Genomic DNA, 18,515 nt, shown 5'->3' on the forward strand with positions numbered 1-18,515 from the left:
AATGGCGGAAACTTTTGCAGTACTGGTAAATTTTCAGTTGTTATCGTGAACAAATATTGTTATCGCGACAATCGTTATCGATAGTCAGCCGGCGTGCACAGCGCTTTTGTATTTTTTTTGTTGTTAATATTTATTCGTTTACAATTCATACTGCCAAATTTAGAAAAATAACGAAAATGGATTTACGAGACTTGCTACAGCAGGCTCAACGCCTTAATAATAGAACAAAAATGGATGCCGAATTACCGCGCGTAGAGCGAACAATTTCGCAAGTTTTGCAAGCCACCCAAGAGCTCCATTCGCGCGTCACGCAAACAGGAACAAATGATTTGCAAGCGTAAGTACTGGATGCGTTTTCTTTTGTTTATTAAACAAATACTAAATTGTCTCCCACACACACATAGTTACACTCTGCTTGGCTCGAAAGGTGTGGATTTGCCTAAATTGACACAGAAATTGGAATCGCTGAGTGCTAGAAGATCATTTGAGCCATTGGATCCTGTCACAGACTCCGATGTCAAGGGCTATTTGAAGAATGAACGTGAAAATGCCATTCTCTCTGTTATAGATGAGACCAATCGCAGTGTAAGACATTCAGATCATTAGTAATATATATTCTAGACATCCAACTGAACCAACTGCCTCTGCAGATGGTTTTCGGGATACCACAATATGGCTTAAACATATCATACTCATTTTCTACATATATTTTATAAATTTTTCTAGATTTTTGACTCTGTGGAGCGATCGAAATGGCGCTGCATTTATGCCGAATGGGGTAGGGAGAAGGAACGCCTACTGAACTCATTGGTGGGGCCAAAACAGGAAGATTTCCCAGACGTTTTGCGGCAAACAGTGTCCAGTGTATTGCAGGAAAATCCCACACCAAAATCTCTTCTAACTAATATTGAATTACTATATGCCTTGGAGATAACCACATATAATCACACACATCTGTCGGCCGTTGGGCATCGTCCAAATTTGATAGCGAAATTCACAAAATTGGCCAGAGAGAAATTCCCCGATGAATTCGTCCATGAAATGTGGAGCGTTCTGGAATTTATGGCCGGGGTGACACCATTGACCCGAAATGTGGATCCCATTAAGAATCGTCAGACAACTCCACAATTTGTGCAGCAGGCGCGCACATATTTGGAACGGCGCTATCGCCACTACATGAATACGGTGATCAAACAGAATCTGGCTATTGCCCAGAGAGGAGGCGTACCCAATATATTTAATATGGTTAGTTCATTTGTGGGCGTTACATTCCGAGGGCCGCAGACATTGGTCGGTCTACTCGATGTTAACAATAGCCGACCATTGTGGCCTCTGGTCTATTATAGCCTACGAAGTGGTGATTTGTCTGCAGCCGTGCAATTCCTTAAGGAATCGGGTGCATGCCCCGAGCTCCTGAAATATATGATTCTACTCCAAGAGAGCGATGAGGCAGAAAAATCGAATAGCAAGCTTGTGGGACAATTAAAATTGGAATATAATAACAAATTGCGCCTCTGCTCGGATCCGTTTAAGAAGGCCGTCTATGCCATTATCCTGGCCTGTGATCCCCATGATTCGCATGCCGAAATTATGCATAGCATCGATGATTTCCTCTGGATGCAATTATCCATATTGCGAACTGACGATCGTCGCGACTATAATGTCGAACAATTGACATACAGTGGCCTGCAATCCATGATATTGGATAAATATGGCGAAAACTATTTCAATGCACGCGAAAAGACGGAATTATATTTCCAGGTTTTGGCCCTAACCGGGCAATTTGAATCGGCCATTGAGTTTTTGGCTCGCACCGAAGCGAATCGACCCCATGCGGTACACATGGCCATTGCCCTGCATGAACTCTGTCTGCTGGGTGTTCCCAATTCGGGAGTGCAGCAGCCATTGTTATGTGTTGAGCCAGAGGATCCTAAGCCGATGAAGCGTCTCAATTTGGCCCGCCTCATCATAATGTATGCCAAATGTTTCGAACAAACCGATCCTAACGAAGCTATGCAATATTATTATCTATTGCGACACTTTAAATCAAGCGATGGCAAGAATTTGATGTTGACATGCATGTGTGACCTCCTCATCGAGAATTGTGATGAACAAATGCTGCAGTTGGTCTTTGGGGTACAGGATACGACAGAGTCATGGCGTTATTCGGGGTAAGTAAACTACTACTCTCTGACAAGTCCGAACAATCCTGTTGCTAATCGCATTTTTGTTTACTTTAGCGGCATTTTTTCACAATTCCCCGCCTTGGATTTTGATAAATACTTCTTGGCTGGCATGGTGGGCGATGAATTGGCAAATCGCAGTAATTTCGAATCGGCAATTAAATTCTATTTCATTGCCGGCCATTTGGATAAGACTTTGCGTTTAATCTCATCATTGCTTGCCCAGGTAGTTCATCAGAGGACGCGGGAGGGAAGCCTGCGACATCGTCTCGTTGCCATTATAGAGCGCATGAATAACGCTCTGGCCGTGCGTAAAATAGATGTAGATGCTCAAGCGGTGGTCACATATCAATTGCTAGCACAATTGCTTCAATTCTTTGACTATTATCATGAAAATGAGGCGCGTTTGGCACTGGAAATTCTGGTCGATTACAGACTGACACCCACTTCCTGTGCCAATGTCGATGAGTGTGTCAAGAATTTAAAGCGTATGGGCCCGGAAATTATCAAAGTTCTACCCGATGTTCTATTGGCCGCTATGAATATCATCTACTCTGAGTATCAATCACTGAGATCTGGCTCCGCATCGCCCAATAACAACACCACCTTGACCATCATAGATGATAGTGGACTTGGCAAAGAGGCTGCCCTATGCCATTTGCGTGATCGTGCCAAAGCATTGACCAATATGGCAGCTACTGTGCCATATCGTATGCCAGCCGATACCAACAAACGTCTTGTACAAATTGAAATTCTTATGCATTAGAAAGAGATAGTGGGTGTGGCCGAGAGAGAGCCAGAGGCAGAGAGGAAAAATTCATTAACTTTCTGTCTTTATAATTATATAAATGCATTTTTTCTTTCTGTTTTTATTAAAGATAATTAATTAATTAATTGGATATTGGAATAGTTTATTTTTCTTTTTGTTGTAGTTGCTCTGTTTACTTTCAGTCGTCGGAGTGGAATAGAGTCGATAGACAGATTTAATTGATTGCTGGTTCTCAATGGTTATTTTTTTTTTTCGTATGTATGTATGTTTCAATGATTTAACCCATATACTGATAGGAGGCGCATACCGGCTCTTGATGGCGGACATGTGGTGAGGATTGCAGGGCCAATCGTTGTAAATGACAACCGCGACAGAGTAAACGTCCATCCAAGGGATAGCAACGTTTATCTGGCTCATCAGTCAATTGCATGCCACATTCTTCGCATATGTAGCAATCAACATGGAAATCCTTATCCATGGAAACAACACGAACAGTCTCATCAGTGCCTTCAACGGGTGTTATTCCTGTCACGAAACAAAACAACAGAGAGAGAGAAAGAGAGAGCTGATAGTAAAAGTGACTATTGATTGACTTTAATCTAGTGAACTCACCTTTGCCACAACTGGCACATTTTGGGGCAAACATGCGATGATAATCATTCACACAATAAATCTTATGATCTACATCGACAGTAAAGGGTACACCATCGAGGCATTCATTGCATATGCAACAGCGGAAGCAACCGGGATGATATGATTTGCCCATTGCCTGCAAGATCTATCAACAAAAAAGTTTAATTTAATCCTTTAATGAGCAGACAGAGAGAGAGAGTGAGCGAGAGAGCGGAAGAGAATACCAACCATTTCCATAATTAAATGGCCACAGATGGCGCATTTTTCCGCCGTTTGCTGGAAACCCGAGTACTGCAAGAATATATAAGAATCATTTGATTAAAACGCCTTTCTTTTAGAATTTTCCCTTATTATCCTATTTACCATATAATCCTCCTCACAATACACACGCCCATGCACATTATAGAATGCCTTGCCACGTAATGCCCGGCCACAGGAGCAGCAAATGAAGCAATTCGTATGATATAGATTACCCATAGCCTGGCAAGCTTGTCCAGCACCTTTCACCTTCTCGCCACAAGTGTGACAAATGCCTAAAACAATGAAAATTTATTTGATTTGAACCAAAGGTCCTCGTATTTGGGGGAAAACCTCTTACCAAAGTACTCGCCATGCTCTTCGCTTTGTTCAATCTCTTCTTCTAGCTGGCGGGTTAATTCCTCGATTTTGCGTTGCGCTTCGGTCGGACCAGCCGGACGTGGCGGTGTCACGCTATATGGCAGCAAATTTTTGGTCAAACCTAATTTGGGCAAAAAACTTATTCAATTGTAGATATGTCCTTGACCAAATTTTTCAATTTCTAAGGAATAATACTTTTTAAGTTAGTTAAATTAGTTAAAACTTAATCTAAGAAAATAAGGAAAACAAAAAGGCATACGAAAATATGGTAAATAAATCAATAATTGAATCAATATTGTTTCGATTTCAGTTGATCAATAAAAACCTCAGTCAATTGATAAAGCAAATGAAAGCTCATCAATAAATATTAATTGAAAAAACAACTCAAATATGTTTTTCAGGGACTTGTTTCAATTAGTTATCGAGTAAAAGAATACACAAATTCATCACAAAGAAAGGTGTGGCTGAATATTTTATAGCCTAACTTAGGGGTTATTTGCCAAGAAGGTGTATAAATAAAAGAACAAAAGAAAATGTAAATCCTTGAATGTATTTTTGTATGTTTTTTTCTTTGATTCTTTGTTACCTCTTCTGGGCTTTAAAGCGGCATTGACAGCTGCATGTATTTGTGGGAATTGATTAAGATGAAACGTTAGTTAAGAGTTGTGAAGAGAGGGTGATAGAATTTAGTGGGGGAAAGAAAATTTCTTACCTGTACTGCCTTGTGAGGGTGTAGGTGAGGTGGCCACTGCTATGGGCGTGGCTCGCAATGATTGGGTTGCAGCAGTCGCTGCCGACAATAACGTGGGAGGAGGAACCACTGCTGCTATCCCAGTTTCCGTAGCTTGTCCGGTTGCTGCTGCCCGCTGTGGAGTAGCGCCCACAGGTGCTATAGATCCACTGGCTGTATTTCGATGTAGATTAGCTGTCATGCAGACATAATCGGAACTATTGATATCCTCAATATAATTGGGATTCACGGACACATTTATGCCAGGCTGCGGAGCAGAGACTCCGCCAGAGACTACCGATGGGCCATGTGATGGTAAATGCTTAATAAGTGTATGCTGTTGTAATTTCGAGACTGGAATATGATTGGGCAACGATAAGTTTCTGTAACGTTGGTTGGGCGAAGCTAAATTAGATTGTGAAGCAGCAGCAGCGGCAGGAGCAGCCTGTGTGGATGAGTTTGTGGAGCTTGTGTGGGAGCTAAAGCTACGCTGATGCATGGGTGAGGCTAACAGTGCATTGAGATCCAAACCAGAGGCAGTGACTGATGACACAGACGATGAACTGGACATGGTAGCCGTGGCAGGTGATGCTTGTGGTTGTGCTCGCTGCCCCGAATGGGGTATAATGTTCTCATATATAGGATTGGCAACATTCTCGGTGTCGTTACTATTAGCTATAGAATTACCAGCATCCGGCACCGGGGTATGGGCTAGACGTCCTCCAATTGGCTGCATAACCAGATAGTCTTTTAGCATTCCGCTTCCGGCACTCATAGCTGCTGCATGTCTGCTGCCTGGACTCTGGGGCTGGGCACGTTTATGATTCGAGTCGAATTGGCCATGGAATTCCAAATTTTCATAGACCGGCGAATGTTTTTGTGGGGCAATGCGTTGGCCCAGCACCTGAGCAGTTGGTGCATATATCTGTGGACTGCCATTGTGAAAGATTTGTTCAACAAAGTTCTCAACAGCAACGGGTGAGCGTTGATAGTTACGACCCAGAACACCTAATCCACCAGCGCTAGCACCAGACATTGTTGCACCTCCTCCTCCGCTGCTGCCTATATGCATACGCTGCATGAGCAACTCGTAGTCGTATTCGGACTCATTGGATGCACTTGTGGCATTCCTTGTTGTGCGTCGGGTGGTCATTGTGATGGGGCACCTGCCTCTAATTTCGTCTTCTCTTCTCAAAGTGCTCTCCCTCTCTCTCTCGTTCAATCTTCGTGTAGTCCAGGGCGGGGAGGGACGCCAAAAGTAAACAACTACCGCCTCTTGCTACTAAAGATTTTAGGGTCAATTAAGCCCTTTGGATTGCATTTGTCAATACTGTTTCACTCTGCGTGTGCCGAGTTCTTTCTGGTCAATGGGTGTGATTTTCCGTTTGCAATTTGTCAACAATTTTCCACATTTTCTTTATTCATCACAAGGCAAATGGACAGAGACTGCGATTTCGATCGAAGATTATCGATAACACTTAAGAACATCTTTGCCGCAGTGTGACCAAATACTATTAGTCAAAAATCCGCTAAAACCGCTATATTGTCAACGCTATGTAACGAATTATCGATATCAATTGTTTTTGCCTAGAAAGCATGTTGTTGAATATTTAAAACGTTGTTTATTCATTTCATTTATTTTGACAAATGGCTAGAAAGCGTAAAATTCCCGTTCGCAAACATCATGGAATACGTGATCCACTCAAGCAACAGGAGCAAAGAGAGAAAAAGTAAGTTACTTGAAAATAAAGAGTAAATACCAAATTCTCACATGTTTCTTGGTATTTACAGATTGGCCAATGTGATCAACAATCCGCCAGAAAAAACTGATGAGCAGCGTGTCTCATTTCGGTTTAAACAATTCCAAAAACTAACGGAAGCTAGCAAAAAGGGCAATAAAGTTAAATTAGGTACTATAGGTAAGGAGGACAAGCCGAAGTCCTCAACAGGTGCTTCCCCCACGAATTCTAAAACGAACGCCATCAAAAATATACGACAACTCGCCGAGGAAACTGATGAAGACTACCTGAGGCGAGTGAATCGTATAACCAATGCCTCAGTCCGCGAGGCGCAATATGAGGCCAAATACGGTGTAAACGTGCTGCGTAATCCTAAAACGGGGGAAATAACAGTTCAAAAGCGTCCAAAGAACGAGATCGATGAGCTAATGAAGCAAAAGCAGCAGGAACGACGTTTGCAGAAGAACGGAAAGAATCGGAAAAAGCTAGAAAAACCCTCTATGGATGAAAAGACCAGGAAGGAGCTGGTCAAGCAAGCCATTCGAGAGGTTAAACAGGAACAGCGAAATGGCATAAAGGATCCGGACGAGGTATAAATTAAATGTTTCCTATGTCTATAACCCCTGACACTATCTCTACGTTCACAGGTGTCTCATCCCGCTGAATACAAAAGAGATGTTTTCACTTTTGGCGAAACAGTTCATGCTCCACCTACACTAAAGACTCTGCCACGAAAAGCTGCCAAGAATGAAACGGTGCCACGGCCGGGGCGAAAGGGTAATCTTTTACTGTCCTCCATGCTGGATGGAACGAATCGGCAAATACAAGCAAACGAGGAGCGAGTGAAACCAACTGCCATTAGTAAAATCCAACACAAAACACCCACAAAAGTTCAAATGAAAGGCAAACGCAAGGATCTTCCAGCAGCCACACGATCCATGCTAGAAACCGAGCAGCAAAAAATGATCGAGCTATATCGTCAACTGAAAAGCAATTCGACGACCAATAAAAGTAGTGATTAATTGAAATAAAAACGGCGTTACTTTTTATTTAATTGTCCTTGAAATACAGTTCTTTAGAAAACGAACAATGCCGGAGAAACATATTACCAAATGATTATCGATACAAATAAACCAGTACTAAGTGATTACAGATAAAACTAGCCAAATTTAGCTAAAACACAGTAATCGATTACTTAAGCCAAAATCTTGCTGGTTATCTGTTATCGAACCGATAACGATAGTTTTTTTTTTAGCACAAAAGAAAAATTAAAATAAAATTCACACACTAACCAAAGCAGAGCGAATGCTGAAGAAAAGTGTGTGTGTAAAATGGAATTATAGCTCAATTTATAGTACAACATTAGTGGCAAATAACAACAAATATTTAGAAATTTCAAATTAAATTCATCAAGTGTCAGTGCCTGTTTTGACACTATTTCCATGTTTCACAATATAGTTTTTTATTGATTTAATTTAATGAGAGTATCAGCAAAAAACGAGGGAGAGAGACGGGAGAAAAAACTGTTAAAGCGCGCAAATCGACATAAAAAGAACGCATACACATGCATACGTACATATATGTACATACATACATACATATATACACCATAATAATATTAATTGATAATTCTATTAGACGCTAAATTTGTAGTTACATAGAGAACAACAAAAAATTTTATCTCAAATGATTTAAAACAAAAACGCGAAAAAAAACACCAACTGCACAAAATTTTGAAAGTTTTATTAAAAGAACAATTAGTGAATTCGTCATGTCCACACTTATGCATAATGGTGGTAAGTAAATTGTGGTGGAGTGGGTGGTAGAGATGTCGGAGCTGTTTCATGGCAATTTGCATGCTTTTCTTTTGTAGCCATTGCAGCTGCTGATAAGGGGCTGACCACCGCAACATCAACAGAAACAAGCAACCTAATGAACGGTAAACATAGACCACCGAAAAAACATGAACAACCTTTCGAGAATCATGGAGGAAATCAACAACAGCAGCAGCAGCAGCAACAGGACGAACAGCAGCAGCAATCAACACCACAAAAGCAGGCGGCTGTGTCATCGTCGTTGTCATCGTCATCATCAGCCATGTCAGCGGATGAACGGAAAGCCACTAGAAGATCTCTGGTCATTGTCGCTGGCATATTCGTTGCCAGTGTGGCCACAATGTGCTACGTCTATGCCATATTCCCGGAATTAAATGCGTAAGTTAAAGGACTTAAGAAAAAAAAAAAAACAACAACAACCAGACGCAGACGCAGTGGCAAAGGCGGAGGCTGATGTGTTGCCAATTTATTGCTCAGCCAAGTCACGCCACCTTTTTCACTCGCACACTAACACACACACAGGCACCCAAACACACCGAGAGAATTATTTACAACTAACTTGTTTGTATGCTTGAGCGTATGTAACTCTCCGCCTTCTTTCTTTCCCTCTCTCTCTTTCTCTCTCGCATATGCTTGCAGGGCCGAGAAACAACATTTGAAAATACCTCGTGATATACAAGATGCTAAAATGTTGGCCAAAGTCTTGGATCGCTACAAGGACATGTATTATTTTGAAGTCATGTTTGGAGTGGTCGTCGCCTACGTATTGTATCCTTTTCTACAACAACAACATAAGCAACAAATCTAACAACAAACATAACCAACATAACCTTGACCCAATTACGCTTAACAAAGAATTCACGGTCATACTAATTAATATGCACGGTCATGGTATATAGTTTGCATATTAATTACAACAAAACCAAAGAAAAACAAAAAAAAAAAGCACTCACCAACATGAAGCGACACGTTCTTCTACGACGTGTTTTATTCGCATTTCAACTCAGTATGAGTCAACCATACAGAGAGTGAAACTGAGCCTCAGAGACCGATAGCTAGAAATAGAGATAGAGATAGGGAGGCGGCTTTAAAACCCGGAAATGCTCTCAGGTCAACCCTCAAGGTCCTAGGTTTTCAAATAATTCTAATCAAATGAAACGTTCATTGTAGTTTTATACCAAATTGTGATCAAGAGATTTACTCATTTTGAGAATTTAGAACAATTTTGCTGATCTTGTGATTCTCTTCCTTGAGTGAGAGAGACACAAGGTCACTTTAAAAGCTTTGGACTTTTGATCGTTTCATAGCAAAATCGTCATCATCAGCAGAGACCCCAAACATCGAATACCCCCAAAAGTTCACACCTTCAAATGCCGACTTCAAAATACACTATCAATTTGAATTTTCAAGAATTTGTGTAACATTTTTTGTTACAATTTCTTCTTAAACTCAAAAATAGAAGACAATAACATTTAAATGAAGAAGCACTTATAATTTTCGCTTTTATAAAGCCTTTTATCGTACATGAAATGAAACTTTGAAATGTTTGCTATTAGTGCCAAAATACTATGAGCCCATAATGTCTATAAACTTGTAAAAGGAAAGGGTATCTGGAACAGCTAATCTAAGCAAATTTTCAATTGCGTTATAATTGATTCACACAACAAACAAAAACATGTATCAAATGTGACTGTCTGTGTAAATTGCGTAAATAGAGGCAACATTTCATCAAAATATTTTAGCTGAAAAAAAAAAACAACAGTTTACTCAGCATTATAATGCTTTATTTTTTTGTGTTTTTTGCGATGTATTAATATTTCAACTTGGTCTAGTTAATTTCCCCTTTGTCATACTTAATCCAGCTGATAGTGGGCGACCCATTTTAGATTTTACTCTATTATTTTTGATTGTTCCACCGACTTACATATCTCATTATGGCCCTATACATTAATGGTATTCCTTTTATTTAAAAAACAGCTGTGTTTTATAAATATCCATAGATATGTGTGTATGTGCACGCATTTAAAGCAGCTGGCAGCATTTTCTTTGTGTGTTTTCACTGTTTTTCTTCTTTTAATTACACCTATGAACAGTTAGCCTACTGGCAAAAAGAGCATATTAAAGTCGCTTAAACTATTTAGCATAGTTAATGCCATAATTGGCCAATGAAAATGTAGTAGGAGTATCTTTATTGAGCAGAAGAGTATTTCAACTTTGTCAAATTCGACTTTAGCCCTGCCCTTTAACTTATTTTCTATTGTTATCAAAGAAATTGCGACATGTGCTATGCGGGTGCCCATTGTCAAGTTGTTGGCGTTGCCAATGTTCTCTTCCTATTGCGGTGTCTATAAATATATATATAGTAGACATGCCAAGCACACACGCGCTCTGACTGAATAATCTTTATATAAAAGTACATATATAGAGGTGTATACACTAGTTGGGGGGTAGACTAAGATCAGATTGTTGATAGGATAATCTTGTTAGAGATGTGATAAATCGAATTGATTAAGCTAATAGGCTTTAATATGACTGATCTAGACTGTTTATTCAAATATGTTTACTCTGTTACAGGCAAAAAAAAAAAAACAAAAATTTGGTTTCCATAACTTGCTTTCGTTGTAGCCTACAAACTTTTGCCATTCCTGGTTCATTATTCCTATCGATATTACTTGGATTCCTGTATAAATTCCCCATAGCACTGTTCCTCATCTGTTTCTGTTCGGCGCTGGGCGCCACGCTATGCTATACGCTCTCGAATCTGGTCGGACGACGACTCATACGTCACTTTTGGCCAAAGAAGACCAGCGAATGGTCGAAGCATGTGGAAGAGTATCGCGATAGTCTCTTCAATTACATGCTTTTCCTACGCATGACACCAATTCTGCCCAATTGGTTTATCAATTTGGCATCGCCGGTAATTGGTGTACCCGTGCATACATTCGCCTTGGGGACATTCTGTGGTGTGGCTCCGCCATCTGTGATTGCCATACAGGCCGGCAAAACGTTGCAAAAGATGACCAGCTCGAGTGATGCCTTCTCTTGGACCTCAATGGGTGTGCTGACAGTGTGCGCCTGTGCCGCCCTTGCGCCCGGCTTGCTGAAGAACAAATTCAAGAGCAAGAAGAAGGTGGCGTAAATTCATAAATGTGAATGAATATCCAAATGAATGAATGGAGTTAACAAAAGTGGCAAAGCGGTAACGGCAAAATCTGAAATCTGTACCAAAAGATGGCTGGCTTTATCTGTATTTATGTGTTGGATAATTTAACTCAAACCGAGTGGTACACCGAGTATACAACATCCAATATACATATATATCTATATATGTATATATGTATGTATCCAATATACATATATATCTATATATGTATATATGTATGTATCCAATATACATATATATCTATATATGTATATATGTATGTAGGTTTTTTTGTGTGTTATTATTACATTTTTAAGTTTTATCAAGTCTGTGTCGAAATGCTATTTCCAAAAACAAGAAAAAAAAAAAACAAAAGAGAATAGAAACAAAACACAAAAAAAAAAAAATTAATTCAATAATATTAATTATATTTATATATGTCTTGAAAAAATTATTTATGTTTAAACAAAGAAAAAAAACAAAAATAGCAAATAAAAAAATTAAATAAATCAGAGCCGACCCGGTCCCCCCTTATCCACTATATATTTAAGTTTAGCCAAAACAATTATAATTGTAATTATTTTGTAACTTTGTTATTTAGAAAACTCTTTTGCAACATAATTTTCCATATACATATATTATCGTTTTTAGGTTAGATCATTTTTTTGTTTAATGCTATTGCAGTATTTACTAGAAACTGTTCTTATATTGTCTAAGTAAAAAGTAATTAAAAAAAAAAAAAAAAAAAAAAAAACCAAAACACAAATACAAAATAAATTAATGTCTGCAACAAAGAAGCAAAACTCAAAATTAATTATTGGTTGGCAAAATTCTAGAATCTGATTGTAAGTAAAAAAGGTATTGAAATAGAGTTGATTCCATCACGTATACGCAGCGTGTGACAGCCATTCTATTTAGCTTTCGGTTTGTGTCTTGCTGTGGTGTGTGTCCCGGCTAAAAACCAAAAGCCATTTTACTAATCCAATGCCTCATTCAATGTGAAATCAATTTCTTGATGGGCAATATTTAAAATTGTAGTTTGGAGCTAATATATGTATTATCGATGTCGGACTAGCCATATAGCAGGAATAGCAAATGCTAGGGAGGCCGTAAAAAGGCTTTTCATCAACGAAAATGTTGATTTATTGCTTATCCATTAATCAAAATACAATTTTTAGCAAATTAAATTAGTTGACCAAAAGTTCAAATTCAAAAAGTGACAAATTTTAAACTATTCTCGAATAGGGAAATCTCTTTTTAAATTCAAACTTAAATTGAAAACTTAATCAAGCATCAAAGTAGTCATCAAGTTGTCAAATATTATCAAAATATTTCAAAAAAACGTTTGATTTCATATAAGTTTTTGAGGTTTTAATGCAAACTACGTAGGATACATAAGTTTTTAAAGAGCAACAAAGAGAGAACGAGAGAAAGAGCAAGAGAGAGAGCACTAGACTTCGTTAAGACATGGGCACGAGTAAAATATAAATGAATATCCAAATATTAACAATAGTTAGAGTTATACTAAAGATAAAAATGTATTACTAAAAACGGAATATACGGTCGGATTTTCTTTGCCTTTTGCCCACTGTATGGAAAATTGGAAGGACCACTCGATTGGCTATGAGATAAAGCAAGCATTATAAATGAAGTTCTACGCAAAATATTTTGGTCTTCAAAATAAAATTTCATCCCTTTTTTTTTATATTTTTGACTCTCAGAGTGACTCTAAACTCAATTTAGAGTTTTAAGACAATGTTTTAATCCTTCAACAGAAGGAAATCAATATACCATAGTCCTTTCACCAAATACATAGTGTTGACTCTTGTGGTCATTCGAAATAAGAGTCAAGCCATGTGTATGTATGTATGTGTATTCAAATAGTTTTGTTATCATGACATCAAAGTAAAGTCAATTAAAAGTTTGATAGACAAAAATATCAAGTCAGCAAATGCCAATGTGAAAAAATTGAATAGTCCATCTCTTTCTGTCAAGGCCGCAAAGGATTCTTTGGGGCTCGAGGTTTTTTTTTTGTTATTTTGCCAAGTTGTTATTGTTATTGTTTCTAATTAGATCAAGTTGAGTTGCGTCCCTTTTTGGTTTTGTGTACCTTTGACCCATTTAATGATTTGTGTGCTCAATTAGTTTCGGTGAAACTTTTTTAAAAGGATTATCTACTGACATTTTTGCAAACAAAAAAAAAAAAAAAAAAGAAGAAATATACATACATACATATATATTTTTTAATTCACTTTTAACTTTTTTGCTTTTAGCCGAGCAAAACTTGTCCCATCAAAAAGAGACACTGAGAATAGATGGCCCAGAGGAGGAGCTACAGGTGGTCAGAGCCATAGCCATATCCATGGCATGACACTGCCCAGATACGGACAGGGTAATTGATTTAGAATGCGTGTAGTTAGGACGCTAAATCTCGGGCTAGAGGTATTGGGATGGGCCCATGCCTCAGAACCTGGCAGGAAAGGACAGACTACGTCAGGCCGGGACATTGTGAAGTAAAAATACTGAAATTGTATTAACGACATCATAATTTTACGCCTGCCTGGGTGTTTGTGGAGCACAGATATGCCAAGTATTTTTCTTTTTTTTGCCCTTTGTAATGCATACCCTGTAGTCAAGGGGAAGCAAGGCATATCGAGCTTCGGCAAAGTTGCCCTTAAATCTTCTTTTCTTTACATTTTATATTAAACCAAGGTCAAATTAGGGATACAAACAGCTCGAAAACATTTTAGATATCTTTTCTGCGCCTGCTGCTCCTCTTAAACTTGTTACATTTAGATTCCTTTAAGATTTGGGATCGATGGGACAATGTCGTCCTGTTGAAAATTTCCAACATTTTCCCGTATGTTCGCCCTTAGAATGAATCTCTTTTTCTCCTTCATTTGGTTCTAATTCCCAACTAGTTTTAGCGGGGAAGGCATGGTATGGCCTTAGCAAAGTCTGCTCAGGCAACTCATGATTTTAAATTTTATGAATTCATGAAATTTATTAAGCCCAGTCTTGCTCATATGATATCTTTCATTATACTTCATTACAGGGTATAATGCAAACGTTTCATGTTTAGATGTTTCTTCTGTTTTTTTTTGTGGTAATTGCCTAAAATTATGCACATATTTATTGGGCTTAAGTAGTAGACACAAATACACACGTAAATGTGTGTCTATCTATTCATCCATCCATCCGTCTGTCCGTCCGTCTGTCTGTTTGTCTGTCTGTCTAGGTGTCCATCTATCCGTCTGTTCATCGGTCTGTCTGTAATGGTAACAAATTCTTATCGCAGTCCTTACACTTCTTAGTGGAGACGTGCACAAAACAAAAAAAAAAAAAAAACAAAAAAGGGAACACAAAGAAAAGGCAGGCGGTAATCGTTGTTTAATTTATTTATGTACTTCATTAGCCTCACAGCCTCTCTCTCTGCCATCAAGAGCTTAGCCAGGGATAGTGGCCCACCATTGGTGAGGATTTCACTTATTTGACATTAGTTCAGCAGTCAGTAAAACTTGGCAAATGGAGACTGTGGTAAAAAAGAGTTTTCATCACAATCTTCCAGATTGACTTAGAAGAGATTTTTGAATTCGTTTCATTCCCATTCTTTGGAGCTCTGAAATCTTTCAATATCTTCATCTTTCTCTGTGGAGTTCATTTTGCATTAAAGTCCAAGACCTGCCTAAATATAGCTATTAATTATTCAATCTATTAATAGAGCTAATTAATTGCTGTAACTCTTTTAAGTGTCAAGTGCACTGCACACGTGGAGCCGTTTCTTAGAGGGAAAAGGATTTTAATTTTACTTTTATCTACACAACAAGGCTCAAATGAACATATGAACAGAGAATAGAGAAGGTAATTCTCCTCTCCATGTGCTCAGATGTATGCTTTGTTTATACCAATATATATATAAATTTATCATCAAATTGGTTATACTAGGGGTAGGGGGGCTTAAGGAACGCCCAAAAGAATACCAAAAGAAAGGCATGCAGAAAATTCTACTACCTTGTATTGGGGCAATGTGAAATTGATTGGCTTAATCCACTTTGCCATGTCAGCAAGTCTGGCAATTATGCAAATCAATCATACGCCGTGTTGGCCAACTGGCTGGCTGCCTGCCATCCACATGCACTCTCAATGCCACGACTGTCAGTGATAAGCGCCAACCTAGTCTATAGCCAGGTCAAAAACAATTTAGAAATTACACTCTCTCCTCCTCTTGCTCCTTCGCTTGCTGAACGTAATGCATGATGTTTAAGGGAGTTTAATTGCCTGAAATTCTGTGACCTAGACAAGGCAATTCTCTTGACCTTTGCTTTGCCAAAAATTTGTTACTTTGTCTTATCAGCGATCGAACAAATCGAAGCCAAAAGTGATCAAGGATATGCCATATAGTCGTCTAATTGTTCACTTCAATTCAATGACCTCAACAATTTTGAAGCACCATTTGTTTGTATCTCCATCTGTGTATAATTGAAGGTCAATCTCTCTCTCTCTCTCTCTCTCTAAATTGAATTCACTGGACATGGCTTTTATCTAAACATTTGCACAGGCAACAAGAGTCCTGTGTAGGGAATGGATGTGTTTTGGGGTCTTATCTAGAGCCGCAGGCTTAATTCAATGTTCATGTCCAGCCAGGCTATGCGTCAAAATGTTTGATGTTTTGGAAATAAATACAATTAATTTTATTTTAATAAACAACTAGGCCCATTGGGAGAAGTTCTTCACCCTCCACCGCCCCCCTTCCCCACATCAAAGATACATACTTTGTTCGAAATCAAATGTTCATCTCCTTTTGCACCGTTTGATGCTTCTTAAGAAAAGTGTTAAAATGAAAACTTTTCAAAAACCAAATCCAAATGAAATGGATGTAATTGGAATAAATCATTTCGTGGGTCTCAATTCACTAAACTTTTAACAACTAATTGCAAACTGAACAAACTGGTTTGTTCTCCATAATATTCTATATACATACATATATATATATGTATATAGGTATTTGCCTTTTGAAGCCGCAACTCAGACTTTACACTCATTATTCACGAGAACTAAAGAGACCAAAGAGGCCGAGAAACCGAGACTACAAAGTTTTTTGCCGACTGCCATTTGGGAAAACGTTTTCATTTTCTGCGTTACTTTTTTTCTTTTTATTTTATATATTTTTTTTTTGTTGGCACTAATTCTAATTCGAATCCTGACACATTTGCGTCGATTATGCCTTTCTTCGACGTTTTTTTTTTTGCCTTTTCTCTTCTTTTTGGCCACGTGGTGGTCGTGGGGTATTAAAAAAGTTTTCATTTTGCATGTTTTCTTATACCCCACAGAGGCAGGCAGCCGCAGGGTATATCAGTGCGGTAGTTTGAGTGACCGACTAGGACTAAAAACGGATCAATATGAATGGTTGACCATGAAATAGAGATATTTTGAGGTTTTCTTTTCGATCGAATTGTTAATTCTTAATACAGAGTATTTTAGGTGTCGATCCTTTGGAATAGGCAATTTTTTTTTTTGTGCTTTTTGTTTGTCTTTTGGGTCGTCAACAATGCAGACGACGAGGTCGGTCGGTCGGTCGGTCCGTGGACCGGGCACCATATAATTTTAACTTTTTGTAGGCCAAACATAAATACTTGATTAAGTAAATCCCACATTTGTAGACAAACTTGAGACTTGAATTGAAGAGTTGCTTGACTCAGGAGTGCGGACAGACTAGTCGGATGGTCGGATTGGTCGGCGCCTTTTATGTTTCAATATAATTTTGCATAATTCAGCTAGAAAATAGAGAACGGCATAGACATACGTCCACGAGCATATCCTCACCTTGCCCACACCTGAAGCTGGGCTGAATGTTACTGAGCTTTAAGTGGAAAGAAAGAAAAAGTCAATATCTTACTCCTCCTTCCCCCATTTACTCCACACCATTCCACTTGGGTAGGGCAGTCTAAATCGTTGCTAAAATAATGAAGCAATGAAATGGCCAATTTAAATCAATATGAATGCCAAAGAAGACCATAACAAGAAGAAAAGCCCAAAAAGGACATGAAAACTAAATGATCAAAATGTTTCTTTGTTTCAATGTATATAAATATAAACGAAGGCGGGTTAATAACTATATTTATATGTACATATATATAATTCAAAGACCTAAATTGAAATGTATTACAAAATTTTTAAGGCCATTTCATTTGTCGTTTAGATATGGCCCAAATTTCAAAACCTTTGGGTTTATTTTAGGGTGTTAGAACTAACCGAACTTCCCTCGTAGTATATGGCTCGTATCATTTATGACATTTAACTATTTAGACATTCGCTGAACAATCACAAAAATATAAAAAACCAAAAACACAGAAACATTTATGGCAAAATAAAATTTCTGCTGACAAAGAATAAAGGGTATCCTTGATATCCTTGTTATCACTCTTGAAAGTGACTTTTGGAAATTGGTAAGAAACTAGCAACCAAATTGGGTGATGACTTTTTTGCGTCGGTTGGAAATTGGTCTAAATTACAAGTTGAATGAATCAAAGAAAACTTTCATAACTCGGAGCAAACGATTCTCTAATTTGAGATTATGGTTTGGCGGTTGGCAGTTGCTAGCGAGAAGAAGGATGAGGTTAAGCGGATCAGAAACAAATGACAATGACATGGACTTTAAGCATCTTTAATCACCGATGATTCCCTCTCTAACTAAAAAAAAGGATTCCTATGAATTCATCTCTCTAATCAGATGGAATATGTTTGTATATAAATAATTTGTAATTAGTTTGTTGGATCCAATTGTTGATTGAGAGACGAGAGTGCGGGGGCAGGCAGGTCCATGAGTTAGGCAAACATTTCGACAAGAAATCGTTTATGCTCGCATG

The 18,515-nt window shown here is 38.4% G+C and overlaps 4 protein-coding genes across 5 annotated transcripts; 3 read left to right on the forward strand and 1 right to left on the reverse strand.

Moving 5' to 3' along the window:
- Nucleotides 1-83: 83 nt before the first annotated feature.
- On the forward strand, nt 84-3,082 carry Nup93-1 (Nucleoporin 93kD-1). The gene is made up of 4 exons (XM_068303826.1): nt 84-337; nt 405-585; nt 727-2,171; nt 2,241-3,082. Exons 1-4 carry the CDS (start codon nt 177-179, stop codon nt 2,947-2,949), a joined length of 2,496 nt encoding a protein of 831 aa, XP_068159927.1. The 5' UTR covers nt 84-176; the 3' UTR covers nt 2,950-3,082.
- jub (LIM domain-containing protein jub) lies at nt 3,009-6,397 on the reverse strand. Of its 2 annotated transcripts, XM_068303827.1 has the most exons (7): nt 4,916-6,397; nt 4,790-4,819; nt 4,184-4,324; nt 3,949-4,118; nt 3,814-3,876; nt 3,565-3,730; nt 3,009-3,477 (listed from the first exon to the last, which is right to left on the reverse strand). In XM_068303827.1, exons 1-7 carry the CDS (start codon nt 6,084-6,086, stop codon nt 3,230-3,232), a joined length of 1,989 nt encoding a protein of 662 aa, XP_068159928.1. In that variant the 5' UTR covers nt 6,087-6,397; the 3' UTR covers nt 3,009-3,229. The 2 variants fall into 2 exon arrangements, with proteins under 2 accessions (XP_068159928.1, XP_068159929.1); XM_068303828.1 differs by lacking the exon at nt 4,790-4,819 and having other exon boundaries at nt 4,916-6,395.
- A 110-nt stretch (nt 6,398-6,507) lies between these two features.
- On the forward strand, nt 6,508-7,706 carry LOC137587416 (gelsolin-related protein of 125 kDa). The gene is made up of 3 exons (XM_068303830.1): nt 6,508-6,663; nt 6,725-7,262; nt 7,320-7,706. The coding sequence occupies exons 1-3, from the start codon at nt 6,581-6,583 to the stop codon at nt 7,692-7,694; spliced, it is 996 nt and encodes a 331-aa protein (XP_068159931.1). The 5' UTR covers nt 6,508-6,580; the 3' UTR covers nt 7,695-7,706.
- Nucleotides 7,707-7,948: 242 nt separating this feature from the next.
- Nucleotides 7,949-12,387, forward strand: stas (Transmembrane protein stas). The gene is made up of 4 exons (XM_068303829.1): nt 7,949-8,468; nt 8,546-8,885; nt 9,147-9,275; nt 11,133-12,387. The coding sequence occupies exons 1-4, from the start codon at nt 8,444-8,446 to the stop codon at nt 11,644-11,646; spliced, it is 1,008 nt and encodes a 335-aa protein (XP_068159930.1). The 5' UTR covers nt 7,949-8,443; the 3' UTR covers nt 11,647-12,387.
- The last annotated feature ends 6,128 nt before the right edge of the window (nt 12,388-18,515 follow it).

Source organism: Drosophila tropicalis, unplaced genomic scaffold, assembly GCF_018151085.1.
Source record: "Drosophila tropicalis isolate 14030-0801.00 unplaced genomic scaffold, ASM1815108v1 contig_158, whole genome shotgun sequence".
In the NCBI taxonomy this organism is placed as follows: domain Eukaryota; kingdom Metazoa; phylum Arthropoda; class Insecta; order Diptera; family Drosophilidae; genus Drosophila; species Drosophila tropicalis.

Excerpts from the sequence above, each read along its gene's own strand:
- stas (XM_068303829.1), top strand. The coding sequence starts at position 8,444 with ATGTCCACACTTATGCATAATGGTG. Across the intron at positions 8,469-8,545 it reads CACACTTATGCATAATGGTG|CCATTGCAGCTGCTGATAAG; the intron begins GTAAGTAAATTG and ends TTTCTTTTGTAG. Across the intron at positions 9,276-11,132 it reads GTGGTCGTCGCCTACGTATT|CCTACAAACTTTTGCCATTC; the intron begins GTATCCTTTTCT and ends CTTTCGTTGTAG.
- jub (XM_068303827.1), bottom strand. The coding sequence starts at position 6,086 with ATGACCACCCGACGCACAACAAGGAATGCCACAAGTGCATCCAATGAG. Across the intron at positions 4,119-4,183 it reads AGAGCATGGCGAGTACTTTG|GCATTTGTCACACTTGTGGC; the intron begins GTAAGAGGTTTT and ends TCATTGTTTTAG. Across the intron at positions 3,731-3,813 it reads GCCATTTAATTATGGAAATG|ATCTTGCAGGCAATGGGCAA; the intron begins GTTGGTATTCTC and ends TTTTGTTGATAG.
- Nup93-1 (XM_068303826.1), top strand. The coding sequence starts at position 177 with ATGGATTTACGAGACTTGCTACAGCAGGCTCAACGCCTTAATAATAGA. Across the intron at positions 338-404 it reads GGAACAAATGATTTGCAAGC|TTACACTCTGCTTGGCTCGA; the intron begins GTAAGTACTGGA and ends ACACACACATAG. Across the intron at positions 2,172-2,240 it reads GAGTCATGGCGTTATTCGGG|CGGCATTTTTTCACAATTCC; the intron begins GTAAGTAAACTA and ends TGTTTACTTTAG.
- LOC137587416 (XM_068303830.1), top strand. The coding sequence starts at position 6,581 with ATGGCTAGAAAGCGTAAAATTCCCGTTCGCAAACATCATGGAATACGT. Across the intron at positions 6,664-6,724 it reads CAGGAGCAAAGAGAGAAAAA|ATTGGCCAATGTGATCAACA; the intron begins GTAAGTTACTTG and ends TGGTATTTACAG. Across the intron at positions 7,263-7,319 it reads GCATAAAGGATCCGGACGAG|GTGTCTCATCCCGCTGAATA; the intron begins GTATAAATTAAA and ends CTACGTTCACAG.